The sequence below is a fragment of the Chamaea fasciata genome, unplaced genomic scaffold, assembly GCF_029207755.1.
Source record: "Chamaea fasciata isolate MVZ Bird 193981 ecotype frontalis unplaced genomic scaffold, bChaFas1.0.hap1 SCAF_16, whole genome shotgun sequence".
Classification (NCBI taxonomy): domain Eukaryota; kingdom Metazoa; phylum Chordata; class Aves; order Passeriformes; family Sylviidae; genus Chamaea; species Chamaea fasciata.
Window position 1 is genome coordinate 13396440 of NW_027094101.1, and position 19904 is coordinate 13416343.

Here is a 19904-nt window from a genome sequence, read left to right on the forward strand (position 1 = left end):
GCTACTATTTCGCCAAGAGCTTTTTATAATCTCACTGAATCCTCTGCTTCATTGATTAACAAGAATTATGTTTAAGCGTTTAACAAAAGCAGTAAGGTTTGCTTAGAAAATATTTTAGTAGGCAATTCTGGTAGCAAAGCTTTATACTTGAGGGGATAGTTACGTTTTGCATTTTGATTAACTTCTAAAATAATTCTAGGTGGAAGGTCTGGAAGATATTTTAAATGATCCACTAAAAAAGCACACTCTGATCAGATTTCTTCCAAGGCCGGTCCGACAGCAGCTCCTGTACAAAAGGTAAACAGTTGGGTCAAAATAAGTGGCTCTTGTGAGGAACCAGCAGTGGCTGATTGTTTTCTCAGCTATTTCCTGTTCGTGTCAAAGAGAACTGTGGCACTTAGGACAAGGATCATCAATCCTCAAGGGACAGTGTGCCAAACTGTATTTTTCTCTCCCAAATAGAAGGTAATAAGAAACTAATAAACAATATTCATGTATCCTGTCAGGCAGTGCTTGAGACCTGGGAGGTTCTGTCCTTCATAACTCATCAGCAGGATGTTGCTTCTGTATAAAACACACTCCTCACTGCTGCTAAATTCAGAATTTAATAGGGTCTAAGTGTTGCTGTCCTTCATAAATCTTTCCAGAGGTGCCACATTTCCCAGCTCCTGCCTCTCACACATTCAGTTTCTCCTCATACTCTCTGTGGCATGTCTGCTATGGTTTGCCATTTCTCTTCCAAGAGATTTAAAACTTGAGATTGGACTGAAGAAAAGAAAATGATTTGAATGTGTGGAATCAAGAGCACCATGTTAGTTTTCCCCAAAAAGTCACTGCTGACAGTCTGAGAATGGTTGAAGTTTTATATGACATTTTCCAAACCTGCGAATGTGTCTTTGGTGAGGGATGTGTCTTTGCAGGGCTGGGCAGGATCAGCAGCCAAGGCTCTTGGGGAGCCCGGGTTTGCAATTCCAAACCTATTGCTGCATCATAGAAATTAGAAACTAGATTGATGGCATTTCCTGAAATCTGCAGGCTCCATCTGATGGGTTGATGCAAAACAGTATGACACATAACCAAGCTCTCTCTTCAGCCTCCGTTCTCTAGAACTTCTAACTGAGCCAAATTTCTAGGCTTGATCTTTCTGACCCCCAGAGAAAACTCCTGCCAAAATCCAACTGCCATTTAACTGCATTTAATTAGATCTTAATGAAGTTAAATGTGGGCAAAGCTAATTTTTTACTGTCTGAGAAACTAAATCTTGCAGGAGCTTCCTGCAACTGCCAGAATTTTGCCATAGATGTAGGTATGCAGGATGGAAAATGCTGCACTTTTGGCTCTGCCAAAGCTTTGAGCAACTGAAAGCAGTTTCTTGGAGCAGTAGTTTTAAACAACCTGAACTCCAAGAATCTTTGCCCAGTTCTGCATACATATACACACAAAGGTCTGTATTTAGCAGTCGTGTTTTCTTACTCCTGTCTTCTTTACATAACATGAAATTGTCTGCAGATCTGCTGTTGACCATATTTAATTCATTTTTATATATGTTATTTCTGGCTTTTTTTTTTTTTTTTTTTTGCTAGCAAAATTTTGCTTAGTATTTGGCTAAAATATTGGGTTTGTGATTTTAGGAAAGGAAATTTGGACCCTTGATGTATTACATGTTTTCCATAGGCTGATAATTCGAGCAAAAATAGCACTTCAGAAATTCTATTACTCGGTGGTTTGCTGAAAGCTGAGGTTGCTGCATGACAATGTTGGATTTTCTGGTATCACTTTGCTGTTTTCATGAGTGCTAACTGCAACACTCCTACCATTGCTACAGGAGGTACATCTTCTCAGTGGTAGAGAACCTTCAGAGATTATGTTACATGGGGCTGCTGCAGTTTGGCCCAACAGAGAAGTTTCAAGACAAAGACCAGGTAATTAAAAAAAAAAAAATTAAAAGGCAGTTTCTCTTAATAAATTTTTCAAGATCTGGGATTCGTAATTACCTTAAATGAAGTACTGACGTTTCAGATGTATGTGCAAACCTCCAGACCCAAATCTCACTGTAAGTTGTGCAGATAATTTTTCACCTCTTTCTCTGGAAGGGAACTGCTGAAATGTATAATGCTGAACACTGCACACAATAATGATCCAGGAGGCCCCAGACTGGCAAGACTTAATGAAAAATGAGTGTGACACATTCTTTTCCATCAAGATGTTAAGCTTGGATGTGTGATACAGAATAAAGGCACTGATCAGAGTAAAATGATGAGATTCATATGCATCTTTTTAGATAGAGAGCACCTGCAAAGGAAAAAGCAGACCAGACTTTATGAGGATAAGAAAGGTAATTAGGCTCCCAAACACATCAATGCAAATCCTGAGTGAGGACTTGGAGGAAACAGCCACTCTGGAAATTTGGAATATTTTGTGCACAAGGGTGAAAAGAAACAGTTCTAAATCTAGAAAGGAAATTCCTGGATTGCTGTCAAGGGAATTCGGGAATACAGTAGTGTGGGTCTGGGTTGGCCTCTGTCAGAGCAGTGGCTAAAAACAGCAAAGCCAGAAACTGTCCAGTCCTAACCTAGCTGTGTCCTGCTGATGAGGCAGTTTCAGTGATGTTTACAGCCTGAGCTGTGCTGTGTCTGGCAGGTGTTTGTGTACATGAAGAGAAATGCTGTGATTGTGGACACCACCATCTGTGACCTGCACTACAACCTGGCACAGAGCAGCCGCCCCTTTGAGCGGCGCTGCTACGTCCTCAACACCCTGCAGGACGTGGAGAACTTCTGGTTTGATCTGCAGTGTGTCTGCCTGAACACACCCCTGGGTATGGCACAGTTGGACCTCTTGAGCAGCCTCACTGCCCCTTCTGAGCACACCTCAATTCCTCTTCCCTTCCTAAAACTTAAGCTGGGCTCTATTTTTTCACTTCTACTGTTTTGGAATGTTGTCCTGTGCATCACAAAAAAAAAAAAAAAAAAAAAAAAAAAGTTGTTGGGAGCTGTGTCTGTATAATTCTGTGAAGTTGTGATGCACTTGAGTTCATGGCAAAGCATTGCTGTCCTGTTGGAGGTATCAAGGTTGACAGTAGCCCTTCTCTGTGAGAAGCAGACATGTTGTATTGAGAAGGGGTAAAAATGGCATTGCTATGTGTGAGCAGTAATTTGTCAGAGCAGGGTAGATTGAAGATGAGTTCAATTCTGAGTTGTCATGCTGAGAGTGAAACCCCTTTGTCTGTCCAGGAGTCGTCCGCTGTCCTCGGACAAAGAGGAGCAACCTTGCAGGGGAGGAGAGTGCCCTGGATGTGGAAAAGGAGCAGGAGTCAGCAGTGAACAAACACAACCTGGAGCGAAAGTGTGCCATGCTGGAATACACCACGTAGGTCACTTGGGCCCCTGAGAGCTGCTTGAGCAGGGCAGGCAGGAAAAACTGGTCAGGTGTTGAGGATGTTACTCAATAGCAAAAGCACCCGAGACTCCGACATCTCAGCTGGGTGTTCTGTGGAGTTCAGAGGTGAACTGAGTCAGAGGAGATGGAGTTCTGTTTCGTGTTCCCAATAACTTGGCTGCCAAGCAGGTTGTTGTGCTGGAGGGATGGGATAAACAGACTGGGCTTTCCTTCCAGAGCAGTACAGATGCACAGGACATCTGTGCTGTTGCAAGGGTCCTGAGGAGAGCAAAGTTGGGAGGGAGGGAGGGAATACTTCTCAAGTACAGTGAGTGCCAGGAATAACAAATGTAAAGGTTCTCTGTTCCTATGCTTTACATCATGGTATCTCAAGTAGCTTCAGCAGCTCCCCAGTGCCACGTTCTGAATCCTGTCCCTTTGTGCACTTGGCTGTAATTGGTTGCAGATTAATTTCTAATGTGCACTGTGATCTAGAGGTGATCTCTGGAGCATTTAATCTTCTACCTAGTCACACCCAGAATACCTGGGAGGGTTGCATGCTCACAACCTGTGGCAGCCATGCAGAACCCCAGCTAAATTATTTATATTGTGTTGTGCACTGTGGTTTAGCTCTGTTAATATTCTCTTCTGTTTCAATAAGCAGTCTGTTTAAAAGTATTTTCAGTTAGTTCCATGTTGCAGGTAAACATATCAAGTTATCTTTGAAAAAAACGGAGTTGAGGGACCCAACTCCACTGATCCTTGCTTGAGCTTCTGCATATGGTCTCTCTGTGTGTCAGTAAATCTTTTAAATTGGATACCTGGTGTTTACTTGCAGTTAGGCTGGGGATGACTGTGACATCTTTAGGAAAGAAACTGTTTGGGGATGAATTGATGGTGTAATATTACCCCCTAAACTGGGAGGGCAAGGGGAGAGTTCTGCACATTGCACACACACCAGTTAAGAGCACTGGGAAGGAATCTGTACAAAATCATTCCTGTGGGTTTTGCTCTTCTTGCTGTAGAGGCAGCAGAGAGGTGGTTGACGATGGATCCATCCCTGGAGATGGGCTGGGTGCTGCAGGTCTGGATTCCAGCTTTTATGGGCATCTGAAACGCAATTGGATCTGGACAAGCTACATCATCAACAAGACCAGGAAGGTGAGTATTTTAAAATTTATACACTGTAGTGACTTCTCCAAATTTTAACATTCTTAAGGTTGAGGTGGTGACACCGAATTCTTACTGTTTGCATGCTCTCAGTAAGGGTCTGCAGCACTGGAACAAAATGAGTGCCAGATGTTCACAAATCTTGGTGCTGAAGTGAATGAAAGAATTGGACGTAAATTTTATTTGAAAACTGAATTTGACAATGGATTTGTTAGTGCATTCAACCAAAGGAGAAATCCTTCAATGAGTGAGCAGTTCACACTACTCAGTGGTTCCTCTTGCCTTTCTGGAATGTAGAGTTTGTCAGACAAAAAGCAAAACATTCAAAACAAGGAAATACACAAGGGGAGAAAAATAGGGAGCCCAACACATGCAAATCAGAATTCTGGCTAATATCCTGTCTCTGATGGAAGCTTGTAAGACCAAAGGATATTTCCTCAGAATGCTCTCCCAGCTGTCTGCAGTTTTGGCTCAAGGCCATTCTAAATCTGGGGCTGTTTCAAAGCAGTAATAGCTTTTTTCTTTCAGCATTAATTTGTCTGGGTTTTGAGCATATATAAGTCTTTACTATCCCCAGCCTCCTGTGGCAAAGTGTTTCAAATTTCTGCTATGTGCCACCACTTCCTTTTGATGCCTTAAGCTCCCCAGTAATTGAAGAACTAAGGGAAGCTGTGAAGAATACATTTTTCATTATTCTTACTGTTTCACTGGATTTCTGTAAACATCTCTCATGTCTCTCATATTCATCTCCTTTTTTTAAGACTGACATCTACTATTCCCAGCGTGGAACTGTCATGTCTTTAATCATTCTTGTTGCCTTTATTTTAACCCATGATAGTTCTACCTGTCCTTCTTACGGTGGGAATACAATCTGAAAGTGCTTTAAGGTTGTGGCCAAGCACAGATTTTTTACAGCTGCTCAGTGTTGCTTTACTTCCCTAGGAATCCCATCCATTTCCTTTGCTTTTTCACCATCACCAGGCATTGAGCAGGGACTTTTCACTGAACTGCCTGTAACTACTCTCCCCTAAGCAGTGCACAAATCAGAGCCTGGCAGTGGATGTAAAATTAGAGTTGCTAGTTTATTTCCCTCAGGCAGGATCATTTCACTCTTAGTTCTGTCTGCTGTTCAGTCACCTCGTTGTTGAACAGTAACACAACTTCCAGCAGCTCTTTGGTCTCTCCACATCTTGTGACCAACTTTTGCCCCCAGTGAGCTCCACACTAGAGAAATGGTTTTAGCAGAGAATGGCAAAACATCCAAAACATTGCAGTTGGTTCAGGCTCAGATTTAGGATGGGCAGAATGTGTTGTAGGAGGCATTTACTCGGTGTTTGTGTTTGCATTTTGGTTTTGTACTTTTCAGAAGTTCCTTTGGAATGGAAAATGCTTTGGAAAAATACTGTTTTACGGCAAACCCTGCTCAGTCTCTGTAGCAATGAAAAAATCCAGCATTTCTTTTCCTGTAATTACTGCTTTTAAACTTGAGGAGATTTCTAACCTTCACAGTCTAGTGGTCATTCCAGCGTGATTTAAGAAAAGCTCTGGAGCCATTCTAATGTGTGGTAGTAATAATACAAATGACTTCTTTCTTATTGCCAGGGATCTTTTCCTTTACACTGAAAATTTATTTCTGACACTACTTAGATCGTAAAAGTAGATTATTGTTAAAACCAGTGCACCCCTTTTGCATGTCACCTTTTTTAAAGCTGTGTTATCTTAGGAAAATACAGTTCCTGAAAATGGACTGACAGCAAGACTCCAAACCTTCCTCACCAAACACCCCCTGCCACTCAGTACTGGAGGTAAGGCCTGAGACTGTGCCACAGCTCCTCCTGCCTTTGTCAAACCCAGCATGAGGGGTGTGGGCTGTTCTTGTCTCCTTCCAGCAATCTGGGATGCTGCTGTGGCAGTAAAACAGATAAATGCTTTCATTCCCTATTACTGGCTATATGGAACAATAATTTTTTATCTAGTATTGATGACATGGGTTGGTCCTGTCTCCTTACAGTGATCTAGGATACTTCTGGGGCTGTAAAACAGATGTGTGAATAACTTCTTATAAAACAACAAATTCTATCCTTTGTAATTTCTGATGTGCAGTTTGCAGAAAGTCCAGGGGGACCAGTGTTTTGTAGCACTGTTATCCAGCCTAATGTTTGAGCTAAGGAGGAGAAAATGCTTCAGGTTGAATGTAAAACTGTTCCCTTGCGTTTGTGCACTGTAAACTAGGTTTAATTACTTGATGATTCCTCATTAATGTAGGAATTTATTCTGTGAGCTGCTGAGAAGGGGCATGAAATCACAAGACTAACAAAGAGCAGTTCTGAGAGAGCATTTGTCTTTTAATTTACTGAAATTTGTCATTTGGTCTTTATACCTTAACCTTAACATACCTTTATATCTTAACATTGTAGAATGTCATTGCTATAAAGCTCCACTGCTGTAAATATGTCTCATTTTAGGTAACAAAATTAATATTTTGGGAGAAGCAAAGGTAGGATCAGAGTCACTTTTCCAGAAAGAGGAATGTATTGAAATAACTAAAGAACCAACTGAGGACCGAACGAAACGAGTGAGAGGTGGAAAAAGCCAAAAGAGGAAGAGGCTTAGGAAAGATGTTGGAAAGAAAGCAAAGAAGAAAAAGAAAGGTAAGAAAAAGGAAGAAGTACCATTCTTTACTATGCCTAGGCCTGCAGGAAGCTGCTTTGGAGAAGAGGGTGAGGGACAGGGCAGCTTTGTGGCCATGTCAGTGAGGGGGCTCAGGTGTCCTGGGGAGAAGCAGCAGCACGTTATGCCCATGAGCTGTGTGTGAGCCACGGCTGCACAGGCTGGAGGAGTCCTCATGGAGTCTGTGCCACAGCAGCTCCCTGCAGTCCGTTATCAGCTCTCGATAGCTGGCTTAAAGATTCCTCATGGAATGATGCTCTAGGTTGCCAATTAAAGTGTTCATTTTCTCCTGCCTGGGAGAGCTATTGCTGCTTTTCACTTTTAGACTGCAGCGTCCTTCCCTGCTCGTCTCTCATTCTTACCAACTTGAACTGGTGCTGAGCCTGTGATAGAAGTTTGAGTTAATCATAATACAAACTGCTGAGATCAATGTCTTTTTTTGTTTCCCTGGCTCTGTCAGAAGAGGATTCTGTAGACAAAAGCAAACGGCTGCGCTATCATGACAAGGCTGACCAGAGTGCCCTGCTGAGGATGACGCGGCTGCGCGTGACCTGGACGGTGCAGGAGGACAGCCTGCTCATGCTCTGCAGGATTGCCAGCCACGTGCTCAATGCCAAGGTGCTGAGCACACCCAGGGCACAGAGCTGCTGGGTGCTGCACACACATTTCACCAGGCAGGACCTCCTCCTGCTCTCCCCGTGCGTGTAAGCACGCACAGCGAGGTTTGACTGCAGGCACTTTTGTTCCTCCCGCAGGTGAAAGGGCCCTTTGTGCCCTGGCAGGTGGTGAGGGACCTCATGCACTCCAGCTTCGAGGAGTCCCTGGATAAAACCTCCCATTCCGTGGGACGGAGAGCCCGCTACATTGTCAGAAACCCACAGACCTACCTCAATTACAAGTGAGAACTTCTCTGTGCTCTAGATGCAGGCTAAATTCTCCTGAAGGGACATGGTCCTCCTACATACTTCTTTTGTTTCATGGCACTTAAATATTTCATCTTGTTTGCACCCTGCTGCTGTCAAATCTGTTTTGAACTGGGAAAATTTCAGCTCTGAGCAACACCTTCAATTGTATCTCTTGCAGAGTTTGCCTTGCTGAGGTTTACCAGGATAAAGCCCTCATTGATGATTTCATGAATAGAGAAAATAATTATGAAGATCCACAGGTAGGAGGGAAGTATTCCAAAAATTCATAGAGTGTTTTATGCTGTTTGGATTACTGAGTACTTGCACAGATCACAGATTTCATGTCTTTTCTTTCCCTTGAACCTTTAGCTATTTTAAAAATAGCTTCATTGTAAAAACGCAGCATCATTGCTGGTTTGGGAGCAGAGTGGACACAGGGCAGCTTTCCAAAGGCACATAAATAGCCCCCTGTGCAACAACCATTGTGTTTTCAATGTGCTTGTTTATCAACATCCGTGACTAAACATCTCTATCTGCTGATTCTTTTTTTATCCTTTCAGCCACGTTGTTATCTGAGCAAGAAAACGTTTTTGCTCTGTAGTTTAGAATTTTTTATTCCCGTTGTGTGTTGAAATCTCACCTTAGCTTCTCTGGATGAGTGCAGGAACACAAGCAAATTTTATAATACTTAATTTGAGCAACCAAAAGATTTTATTTCTTTTTATTTTTTCATTTAAATGAACCATGAATTCAAATTGGAAAGTTCTTTACACTTTCAGTGCAGACAATTCCATTTTGACTTTCAGAATTTTTTCAGAATTGGGACAGTGTCACAGCAAGATGATTTTTATCCAGGAATGACAATTCATACCATTATCAGAAAAGCCCATCAGTTCTGTTGTTAGATTCCTGTTGCTTAAAGGAAGAGCAGTTTTTTATTGATGAGACATCGCTGAAATAAATGTGTGTTCCCATTTCCAATGTCTGTCTTTGGAAGGAAATACAAACTTGTTTCTGGAGAACACTCCTCTGATGTAACAGGTGTTCTCCAAGCCATGATTGTGCAAACAGACTTCATGGAGAACATGGAAAAGCCTGCAGGGCTTGAGCAGAAGCTTAAACATAGCTCTAGCAAGAGATCTTGCTGTTAATTCAGGAAATTGTCTTAGAACATATGTTCATGGTGCTTGGCTTGTAGCTGTGAGCTGATTACAGATGGAACCTGCAACTGTTCACTGAATCAGCAAACACAAACTGCACAAGCTTTTCCCTGCCTTGCCTTGGCTGTTGGATGCCTTCTGACTTCAGAATTCAGCTAATTGCTACAAGAATTTTCATGCACACTTTAAAAGCAGAGGGGTTTTCCCTACCCTAAGAAATTAAGGTTGTTGACATTTCTGTCTCCTCTTTCCAAAGGTTTGTGCAAAGGAGTTTAAAGAGTTTGTGGAAAGACTGAAAGAGAAATTCAGTTCAACCCTGGGGAATCCCAAACTGGAGATTCCTGACACTCTGGAGGAACTCTTTTCCAGGTATTTTAATCATGGTGCTCTTGGCTCTGCACATAGGGTGAGGCAGTAATTCAGAGCAGGTTTCTTCTCTGGGCATGATTTACACCCTCTGTGCTTGCACCCTTAGAAAGAAAAGAAGTTTTACTAAATACAATCAGCAGTGTTTCTTTCATATCCACACTTCCTAAATACAAAGAAGTGATTTTCAGTTATTTGCACAATTTTGCTGATTTCAAACCATTCTTATTGCTAAATAAGACTTTTAAACCAGAAATTGACTTCAGCAGATTTTTCTAAATTGTCAAGTCCTCAGCCTCAGTGTTAGAGATGTTGCTACTCAGGTGTAACTTCTCATTGCAATAGAAATCTAGCGTTTTCCAGATTAACTGTGGCCCCATTTTCTATCACAATTTGTAGCTGGTTGCTCAGCTGAATCATTTCAGTGCTGCTAAAAGTATTGATAAGGAAGAGCACTCAGCCTTGTACAGCATTCTCCAGCTCCAGGTTGTTAAGCTTTTTCATGGTGATTAACACTTGAAGAGCAGTGTGAAAAAATTGTATCTCAGACCATTTAATGATAATAAATTTAGCACCTTTGTAATTTTTCTTATTTTGGGAAGAGCTGTGCATTACAGCAGAAGTGCTGCTGGCAGTTGCTGGAAGTTACCAAAACCACAATAAAATGACAAATCCTTTCGGTGTGGAACTCTCTCCTGTCCATTGTTTTATCTCCTTGTCAACGGATATTTGAGTGGAGACGGGTCTGGACAGTTCTTTTCCTGTCTGACCCTTGTGCTGAGGGCTGCTGGAGCAGACAGTCCCCTGGGCTGGCCCAGCACTTGCCTCGTTAGCAGTTGTGCTCATCAGCCTCTGGGCTTCATGGCTGATGCAAAATCACAGAAAATCACAGAAAATCTGGTTCCAGCGTTCTCCTTTCCCTTGCCTTAACTAGATTCCGAGTGCTGGCAATCGGAGAAGACACAAATCAAGGCACAAAAGAGGATAATCTGAGCAGGTGAGTAGCAATAGCACCATTTTCCTCATTAGGACCAGGCCACATCAGCCCTCCCCCCATCTGTGGAAGTCATATAACAAGTGTCCTAATTCAGTGTTTTTATCTGTTTGCTGCAGAGTATAAATTTATTAACAGAGAAATACTTTGACAAGACTGTAGGGACCTCTGACATAGATTTGGTAGATAAAATGATAACAGAGATGACCTCAAAATTATTTTATCAGTTTTAAAATGGACAACAGTGTACCTTTTCTATGTGGGTGTTGTATCTTAAGAGGAGATGTTATCAGAGAGAGCTCTATGTCAGATTATCTGGACTGATCCAAAAATTCAGGGTGGAAAGTGAGGGAAAATGTAACAGATTCCTTTACATGAATGATCCTCAGCTGTAGGATCTCATGTCTCTATGCTTCTATTTCAGATGCAGGTGATGGAATTTGTAGATTTTTGTGCTGGTCTAATGGGTGCTTCATGTTCAAAAAGCACCAGAAATAAATGGGTTTTTTTCTTTCTTTTTTCTTTCAGTATTTATGATATTCATTTTCTGGTGCTGCAGAATCTGATTCAGAGTACTCTGGCACTCTCAGATAACCAGATGGAATCTTGCCAGTCATTTCAGGTACAGTGTCTGGACCAAACTTTACTGCTCATAGAATCATGGAGTTGTTTAGCTTGGAAAGATCTTTAAGATCATCAAGTCCAACCATCAGCCCAGCACTGCCAAGGCCACCATTAAACCGTGTCCCCAAGTGCCACATCCGCGTGTGGTCATACAACCCTAAAGTTTCTCCTCCCTCCCTTTGCACATTCCTTTTTCAAATGGGAGAAAAGAAACCCAGAAATTTGGATTTTTATCCATTCTGTGAGGAGTATTCTGCTTTTAGGAAATTATATATTGTAGGAAGATTATCAGTTTGTTGTTTTCTCTCTGAGGATGAGATCCCAAGATGTGAGGTTGAAGCAATCCCCTAAAACCACATGAAATAAGCTCCACATCACTTCCAGTGGGTCAAGCTGTACCATGCTTTCGTGCCCACCTGAGCAGCTGGAATGTTCTGGAGGAGATATCACAAAAACAATCCTAACACCCAGCTGACAGTGGTGTTGGGGCACCTCTCCTTCAGCATTGGGGACTACAAAAAGGGATCATCAATTAGTCAAGTGTTTAAGTAAGGTCGAAGTTCAAAGGGAGTTTAACAACTCATAAGCAAGAGTGGAACCTGGATAGCCAAGCTCACAGAACCGAGTGTTCCTGCTGAAATGAGGGGAAAAATTTCCCAAAATGTGTGGCAGAGGAGCATTTTTCACATCTATAATTCCAGTGGGAGCCTGATCCCATTTTGAATATCAAGTGTTCTGTAGTATTTAGTTAATTTAATTGGCATTTACCATGGCAAGTCTGGAAGGTCATAAAAGGAAGAGAGGAGTAAAGTGAATTTATATGGATGATTTTCCTTCTGGCTTGTGGGCACCCCCTGAGTGCCTGTGAGCTGGATGGTGCAGAGGTGTCACTGAGGTGTCGTGCAGACGTTCCGGCTGTACCAGGAGTACCGGGATGACATCCTGGTGAAGGCTTTCCTGGAGTGCCAGAGGAGGAGCCTGGTGAACCGGCGCAGGGTCAACCACACGCTGGGGCCCAAGAAGAGCCGCGCGCTGCCCTTCGCGCCCATGTCCTACCAGCTGTCCCAGAGCTACTACAGGTGGGTGGCAGGGGACACTGCTGGCCTTGGGGCAGAGGAAAACATCTACCCAAGCGTGCTGTGGAGGTGACAACACACGAGAAGTGTGCAGAGCAAGGAACCTTCAGCTGAGGGTGCAGGGGAAGCTGACATGGCATCAGTCAGTCCTTACATGGGGAGCAGTCAGGGCACTGAGGGGATACTGGGGAGGACCTCAGAGACACGTTGAGAGGGGAGGAGATGCAGCACCACACTTGCAGATGTGGTGGGAAGATTTCTTTAGCACTCCTGTGAAGCAGAAGATGATACCTTTTGCTTTTTATTTGCTGTATGCTACCTGACCTTTACACAGTGCGTAAACACCTAATGTTGTGGAAATGGTAAAAGGACTGTAAAAGCAGGTGTGGAAGGTGCTTGGTCACCAGCTCTAGCATGAAACTTAAATTTTTTGGCTCCTTTATGCTACCATGATTGTAAAAGTTGTTCTCAGTCAGAGCAGATTTTGAAGGATTTGTGCTGCTTTGTGGTTTTGTGCAGAGTTTTTACGTGGCGCTTCCCCAGTACCATTTGTACAGAGTCCTTCCAGTTCCTGGAGAAGCTCAAGGATGCTGAAAGATCAGACCAGCCACACAACTTCTCATTTAAAGATGAAGAAAACGCATCATCAGAAGGCATGGTGGCATTTCCTATGGATGGCCCTGGTGGCCAGTGTGTGGCCATGCTTTCTCTGTTCTCCTTGGGACTGGTGGCTGTGAATGTGAGAATCCCAGAGCAGATCATTGTGGTGGACAGCTCTATGGTGGAAAATGAAGTGATAAAAAGGTAAATGCTGTTATTTTCATTAGAGAATACAGTTTGGGGATAACTTGGATGAAATTGGACAGGAATTAGCATTTCCTGCACTGCATTGTGGCGCTTTTACTGTGCTGTTGTTTAGATTTTTATTTCTGAGGAGACTTAATGGCACTTAAGTTAGTGCCTGTCATTATAGCCCTGGGCTGCATTTGCCTTCACATGTGACATTTCAATTGCCTGGCACTTTAGTGCCATCAGAGCTGACAGGGAAAGGAGAGCACTGGGTGCTACAGGAGCATTTTCATCAGCATTGTGCCTTGCCATGTCACAGACTGAGAGGACTGGTAACAAGGTTTCAGCTTTATTAGTGAAACCTCTCACCACAGCAGTGCTTCTGTGCACTGCCTTCTCTTGGATTTAATTCTCCTGTGAGCCTGCGGTAATGGCATAAACTGAAACTGTCCCCAGGCAGTGGGAGCCTGTGAGCCCCTTTCCTTACAGTCATTATGTGCTTTCTTAAAAGTGCAACTAAAATCTCTTAGTAATTTGACCTGCTGCTTCCTGTTGTGAATACACATGGAAAATACTTTGTTCCTTTTCTCTGTGCAGCAGCTTAATACCTACTTGAGGACTGTTATTGTGGTCCCTCTCTCATAACATGCTGTTCTTTAAAATGGGCAGCTTCAGCTCCTTCACTTTATTCGTGTTAACCCAGTTCTCTTTCTCATTATTTTCTTCTGCACTGAACTGTGATGTCAAAAAACAAATGCCATGCTCTTGCTGGCAGCTCTGTGCCAATTCCCTCCTGTTACATAGGTGAAACACCTGCTAATGCATCCCAGGATTCTGAAGGGCCATGGCCTTGCCAAAAAAAAAAAGCAGCCAAACCCCCCCCAATGCAGTGATCCATGAACAGCTTATGATTCTTGTGACTCACTTAACAAGCTTCTTTTCCTTTATCTGGTTAATTGTTCGCTCTCAGTGTGCAGGGACGGATGCAGAGTACTGTCATATAAATAACATGCATTTGTCATAGGGAATCGCTCCCTGCTCTTTTCCAGGCTGATTCTCCAGTGTGCTGGAGATATTCTGAATGCAAATCCCAGCTTCTCTTATACTTGCAGTGCCTTCAGTGATGCTGTGCAAGCTGAATGAGCTGTTTTGTCAGCCAGGTCATTAACAAAAATCCACTGAGCCCCGTTGCTGAGTAGGGGTATCTTGAATAGCGTTGTGGTTTAGGTTTGCTTATCTGAGTCATGGCACCATTTGTGTGGTGGTTTTACATTTGCCAAATTTGTTTGCTAACTGAGAGATAGGATTTTGGGAGAACAAGGCAAAAGCAGGCTCAGCTTAGAAGCAAAAAAAGATAAATTTTATTAGTATACACTAAGAGAAGATAATAAGAAAAGGAAAAAAAAAAAAACTAACACAAATTAATTTCTAAAACCAACCCTTTCTCCCACTACAAACTGTTCGTTTTCTACAAACAATGTAAAGAGGCAAAACTCAGAACCTTAGGTCAGTACCACTTATAAAACAGCCTTTTATTCAGTCTTGGAGAGAGAGAAGTCACTCCTGTGGTTTGGTGACTTTCACACAAGAAGAATCTGCATTTGTGGAACTTCCCATATCACTGCCCCAGCTGTCCAGGACTAAAGCCCAGAGCTCAGGAGCACCGTGTCCTCGCTCTGCTCAGTGTCATGAATCACTTTCTTCTTCTGGGAAAAACCCCAACAAACAAATCTAACCTCCTGTGTTTGCTGTAGCTTGGGAAAAGAAGGACTTGAGGATGATGATGATGAGGATGATGACTTGGATGACAGCTCTGGAGGCAAACGCAGAATCGAGGTGAAACCCCGCCAGGCCTCTCACACCAATTATTTACTGATGAGAGGCTACTACTCCCCTGGCATTGTCAGCACACGAAACCTGAGCCCCAGTGACAACATCGTGGTCAACTCCTGCCAGGTGAAGGTCAGGCTCAGATGTACCCCCATCCCAGGAAGGCTCAGCTCTCCAGGTTAGTTCTGTTTGGCCTAAAGTGCACAGAAGTGGCTTGGAGCAGGAGACATGGTGAACTCACCTGCTGAGGAATTGATTTAAACAAAGCCCTCTAACAAGAACATTCTGTTTTCATTACACATCAAGTTTGTAAGGCTTTCTCTCCTGATGTAAAACAGATGGCTGACTTAGGCTTTTGTTGGTAACAAGGCCTTGCCTCTGTCTCATGTTGTGTTAAACTATTACTGCAATCTGTCCTCTGCTCTGTTACCCCTCTCCAGGAGGTTTTTCAGTCCCTTCAACAACTTCAAATACCATATGGTGTCACAACCAGGCTTTCTCTTCTGTAAAGAGAAAAGAAAAGCTTTCAGAGCTCCTTGAATGGCAATTCTCATTTAATTTGTCTGATGCAAGTGCTTGAAATAGTGGTGTCCAATGTCCGGCCTCTTACCTCAGTAACTTAAACATTCTTATAGTATTTAGAGCTTGACTGTCTGCAGTTCATCAGCACTGCCTCTTCTTAAAGAGCATCTTGTTTTCAGCTGTGATGCAAATGTATCCAGAGCCTTGAGCTCTCCAGCTGACATGGTTTAGTGCTGCCCCTGCCCATTTCCACTGCTGCTGTGACAGAGGTAAATCAGAAATTCTTTCTCCTGTTTCTGCTGCCTCTCATGCCCTCCAGCTGAGCTGAGCTGACTGCTCATTACAGCTGAGCCCATTTTTCCTTGGTAGCTGCCCTGAAAGTTCAGAGGCAAACGTGGAGCAGCCTACAGGTAAAAGGGAAGGGAGCAACAAGAGCAGTGCCAGAGCTGCCCCCTCATCAGCCAGGACTGGGATAGGGGTTACATGGCTTCAGTTGTGGATTCTCTGGGCAGGGGCAGTGCTGGACCTGTCACTGAACACAGAGATGCTTTGTTGAACTAATTGTCTAAAGCATTGTTGAGTGGTAACATTGTCAACTGGCCAACGGCTTTCTGCTATGGATTTTTTGATTAAAAGTGTCCTCTACAGCACTTCCTTGCCCTAGAATTTTCACTTGACCTTCTTCAAGAAAAAAGGAGAGGATTCCCCCATTAACTCAGAGCAGAGCTGACCCAGTGTTAGAGAGAGCACCACTAGATGCTCACTGCCTTCTAGCCATAATTTGTTTTGCTGGGAGAGTGAGCCCTTGTAAACCAGTTTGCTCCTCTTTACAGGTCTTTTCAGACAGATATGCAAGGTGGAAAGAAAAAAGGGAACTGCAGCAATGAAGAGAGAAAACTGTGCTCTGTTTTTAATTGGTCTAGAACACCTCTAATCTGTCTTCATGCAGTGTGTTACACAGTAACTGCTGCTTCACATCTTAAACTCCCATGCTTTATTTGCTTTGCAGTTCCTTCCCTGCTGGATCACGTGGCTGTGGGCATCTCCTGCCTTCCTGAAACTTTCACCAGGCTGATCAAAGTCCAGGAAGAAGACTATGAGGTGGAGAAGTTTCTCCATGAGTGTACAGAGCATTACGGGTACAACCCCGGGGATGTGGCGGCTGTTCTGGAGGTCAGGAAGGCCATAGAGGCCACTTCCCACTTTGGGATTTGCAAAACTGAGCTGAGCAAACACTTCTGCAGCTATGAACAGGTGGAAGCTGAACGCAGCAGGAGCTTGGAGCAGTACATTCAGGTGGGTTTACAGCCAGCTGCTTTCCATACATTCGTGTTTGCATGCTTAGTATTCCCCTTGAACAGGATGAGCTTCCAGGCTGTCAGAAGCAGCTATAAATTGAACAGAGTTATTTATGTTAGGCAGGAGATCACACACCACACCTGAGAGCAATCTTGCCTCAAAGTTAGGAAGGCCAAAAATTAAAGCAGCACTTAATCAAAGATAGGAATGAACTGTTTCAGAAACCTAGAGGTGCTAACATCAATCTTACAGAAATACTTGTATCCAGTTATATTTTTAACTTACTTTAAGCTGAAGAAAAACATCTCATGCTGTAATTTCAGGAAGCCTTAAGGGGTAAAACATATTTTCAACTTCAGTGCAGCTGGGGGCAAAATTAAATATTCTACTAAACTCTTGCTCCTCCCTTGCTGCCAGTTAAATCATGACAATTCCATGACACCGGGTTATAGTGACATTTTTCAGTGGAAGCTCCTGAGATAATTTGTTGTGGGGATTTTTTGTTCATTTTTTTACAGGACCTCATTGAAATGCAGCAGGTTTTAGAAGTAGGAGGCCACAGTGTCAGGCTGGTGGCAATAGTGTTTGCCAAGCCCTGGCTGCTGCGCTCGGTGTGCCTGAAGAACAGAGCAGAGGATGCTGAGCAGCCAGGGGCAGACATTGCCCCAGATGTGCCACAGGAGCAGCTGCCCTCAGAGCCAGGGAAGGGACAGGAATGTCTGGGAAAGGAGGAGCAGCTGGGAGAAGACACACAGTGTGCCAGTGATGATGAGCCCGTGAGGAAGAGATGTAAGACTGACGTCCTTGAGGGTGACAGTCACCTCTGCCAGGGTGCACAGCCTGCTCTGACAAGTGCAGAGGGCAGGAACTTGGATGCAGCTGTTCCTGAGCCTGTTCCAAGGAAGGAAGCTGTCACTGGGGGGGAAGAAGCTCCAGAAGGAGGCTCCCTGGGAGGGCAGGAAGAACCCCCAGCTGAACTCCCAGAGCCTGCTGCAGAGGCTGTGGATGTGGACACTTACGAGGAACAAGATAAATCTTGTTCTGAGGACAAAGAACTCGAAGTAGAGAACGATGAACTCAGCACCGAGCACAGAAAGCAGATCGCTATCCCTGAACAATCGGCCAGTGAGCAGGATGATGATCTTCCCTACTTCCAGGAGAACCCAGGACTCTCTAAAGGTAAGGAGAGCCCTCTGCATCCCTGAAATACAAACCAGCTCATCAGCAGTTGATCCCAAACCAGTAGCTCCACTTAATAAGCAAATCCTAAATCCTTTATGCAGTTGTACCAGAGAGATTGTCTTCTCTCACAGATAAATTGGCATAGCACTAATTCATCTGGAAGGCCTCAGAGTTTTCAAATATGTCACATAATCCTTCCTATGCCTCTTGCTGGAATGACTAGTCCAGAAGTATGTTTTCCTTAGAAACTTGTTTCCACGTCTTAAACTTTTCCAGAATAATTTGGATCTGAAGTTTCTCATCTCTGGCTTCAGTCCAAAGGTCAGGCATCTCTAAGCCTAGAAAACAGAGCACTGCTGGTGTGCACTTAGCTGGAATGTCCATGGCTGAAAGTCCTAAACTCATTAAACCACCAGGAAGCAGCACATGCCAGTGAGATTAACAGCCTCATTTGTAACCCAATTGGACTTCATTTTCCTTTCCTTTTTACTGCCAGTTTTCTAATAGCTAGTAGTTCTTGCCAAGCTTTACATTTAGGAGTTTGTGAGGGATTTCATTTTGGTTTGGTTTTTATGAGCTCTAATCTCAGACTGAACCACAAGCTCACTGCTCCTATGCTACCTTGCCAAGCCCTGCCAGTACCCATGTCCAGAGGGTGATCCCTAACATCCCACAGCTTGGGATTGTTTAACTGGAGCCTTCCTGCAGGAAATGCATTCTGGGCTGTCTAAACAGCAGAGACCTTAGCAGTTCTTAAATTAAACTAGTGAAGTACTTTCCTGGGTTTAACATCCTTGACTTGTTTGTAGCATAGGAGGGAAAAATCAGGATTTCTTTTATCAAACACAGAGTTCTCACTGGCCAGTGAATGTTTACATGTGCTTCACCCAAAGCTGTTACCCTCTGGGTGTGGTAGGAATACCTCGTTAAGTAATTGTCTAATTAAAACCCATTACATAATGTAATGGGAGTTGCAGAGACAGCCTTTGCTTTGAAACTGAGCCCTGCTGCAGTCTTGAGTTTGCATTCATGTCTCCAGCTCCTTGGAGTTCTGCCCAACTTCCCTCTGATGTCCAGGAGCTTCAGGTTAGCCAGACCCCTGGGAGAGCTCCAGGCTGAGACCCTGCACCCTCTGTGTGAACCTCAGTTCTTTCAGCCCATACAATCACCATGGTTCAGCCACAGCATCAGACTTGTAGGAATAAAACCTGCTGGGACTGGGGAAAGGAGCCGCAAAAAGTGGGGTTGAACAAAGAGAGGTAGCTGTGGGAGGAGGTGTGGGAAGAGTGTGCTGCAGGCAGGGCAGAGGGACAGCTCAGAGCTCCCCAAAACTGAGAGCAGCATGTGGAGTACTTTGCTGCTGAGGTTTCCTAGCAAGCTCTTGCACTTCACAGCTTGGCCACCTTTAACTGTCCTGCCATTAGATAAGGAGTTTGAGTTAATTAGAAAATATGTGTCCTTTTCTTTCCAGGAAGCTCCATGACAGATGTCTCCCAGGCAGCCAGGGAGCGGTGAGTAACAGAGATGTCTGCAGAATACCAAACACTGCCGAAAGAAGACTGGGAGCAGTGGTTTGGAAACCTCAGTTTTATGCTCTGATGAGCAGTGAGCATTGATGATGGAGAAACCCCACTCCATTGTTCCTGTTAATGTTCCTTTTGTTCCTGTGCATGCTGAAAAAATGTCTTTGGTAGATATTTTTACTCAAAAAACAACAAGCTCTAAATATCAGAGGACCAAACTGATTTTACTGCACAAATAAGTCCAGTGCCAGCTTCCAGGTGCCCAGGAAAGGCCTGGAGCGACTGCAAGATGAGAAATGTCTATTTCCACGCAGGAACTGTCTTTTGGACACCAAAATGCTTAAAAATGAGGAATTTTCTTCCCATCAGAGCACTGTTGCTGCGTGGTGCAGGTCTTGGGTAACTTTTGGAGGATA

The 19904-nt window shown here is 43.7% G+C and overlaps 1 protein-coding gene across 2 annotated transcripts in view; it reads left to right on the forward strand.

The window, feature by feature from the left end:
* The window catches only part of GTF3C1 (general transcription factor IIIC subunit 1), a 38308-nt gene that overhangs the window by 16381 nt on the left and 2023 nt on the right, over positions 1 to 19904 (forward strand). For both annotated transcript variants that reach the window (XM_066198106.1, XM_066198107.1), the window contains 19 exons: positions 200 to 297; positions 1826 to 1922; positions 2641 to 2818; positions 3234 to 3369; positions 4404 to 4539; positions 6272 to 6353; positions 7014 to 7199; positions 7679 to 7836; positions 7974 to 8116; positions 8302 to 8383; positions 9540 to 9652; positions 10584 to 10646; positions 11172 to 11265; positions 12174 to 12346; positions 12863 to 13147; positions 14887 to 15140; positions 16494 to 16780; positions 17302 to 17962; positions 19437 to 19476. In XM_066198106.1, coding sequence (XP_066054203.1) covers positions 200 to 297; positions 1826 to 1922; positions 2641 to 2818; positions 3234 to 3369; positions 4404 to 4539; positions 6272 to 6353; positions 7014 to 7199; positions 7679 to 7836; positions 7974 to 8116; positions 8302 to 8383; positions 9540 to 9652; positions 10584 to 10646; positions 11172 to 11265; positions 12174 to 12346; positions 12863 to 13147; positions 14887 to 15140; positions 16494 to 16780; positions 17302 to 17962; positions 19437 to 19476 — 3266 coding nt within the window. The remainder of the gene's footprint in view (positions 1 to 199; positions 298 to 1825; positions 1923 to 2640; positions 2819 to 3233; positions 3370 to 4403; positions 4540 to 6271; positions 6354 to 7013; positions 7200 to 7678; positions 7837 to 7973; positions 8117 to 8301; positions 8384 to 9539; positions 9653 to 10583; positions 10647 to 11171; positions 11266 to 12173; positions 12347 to 12862; positions 13148 to 14886; positions 15141 to 16493; positions 16781 to 17301; positions 17963 to 19436; positions 19477 to 19904) is intronic.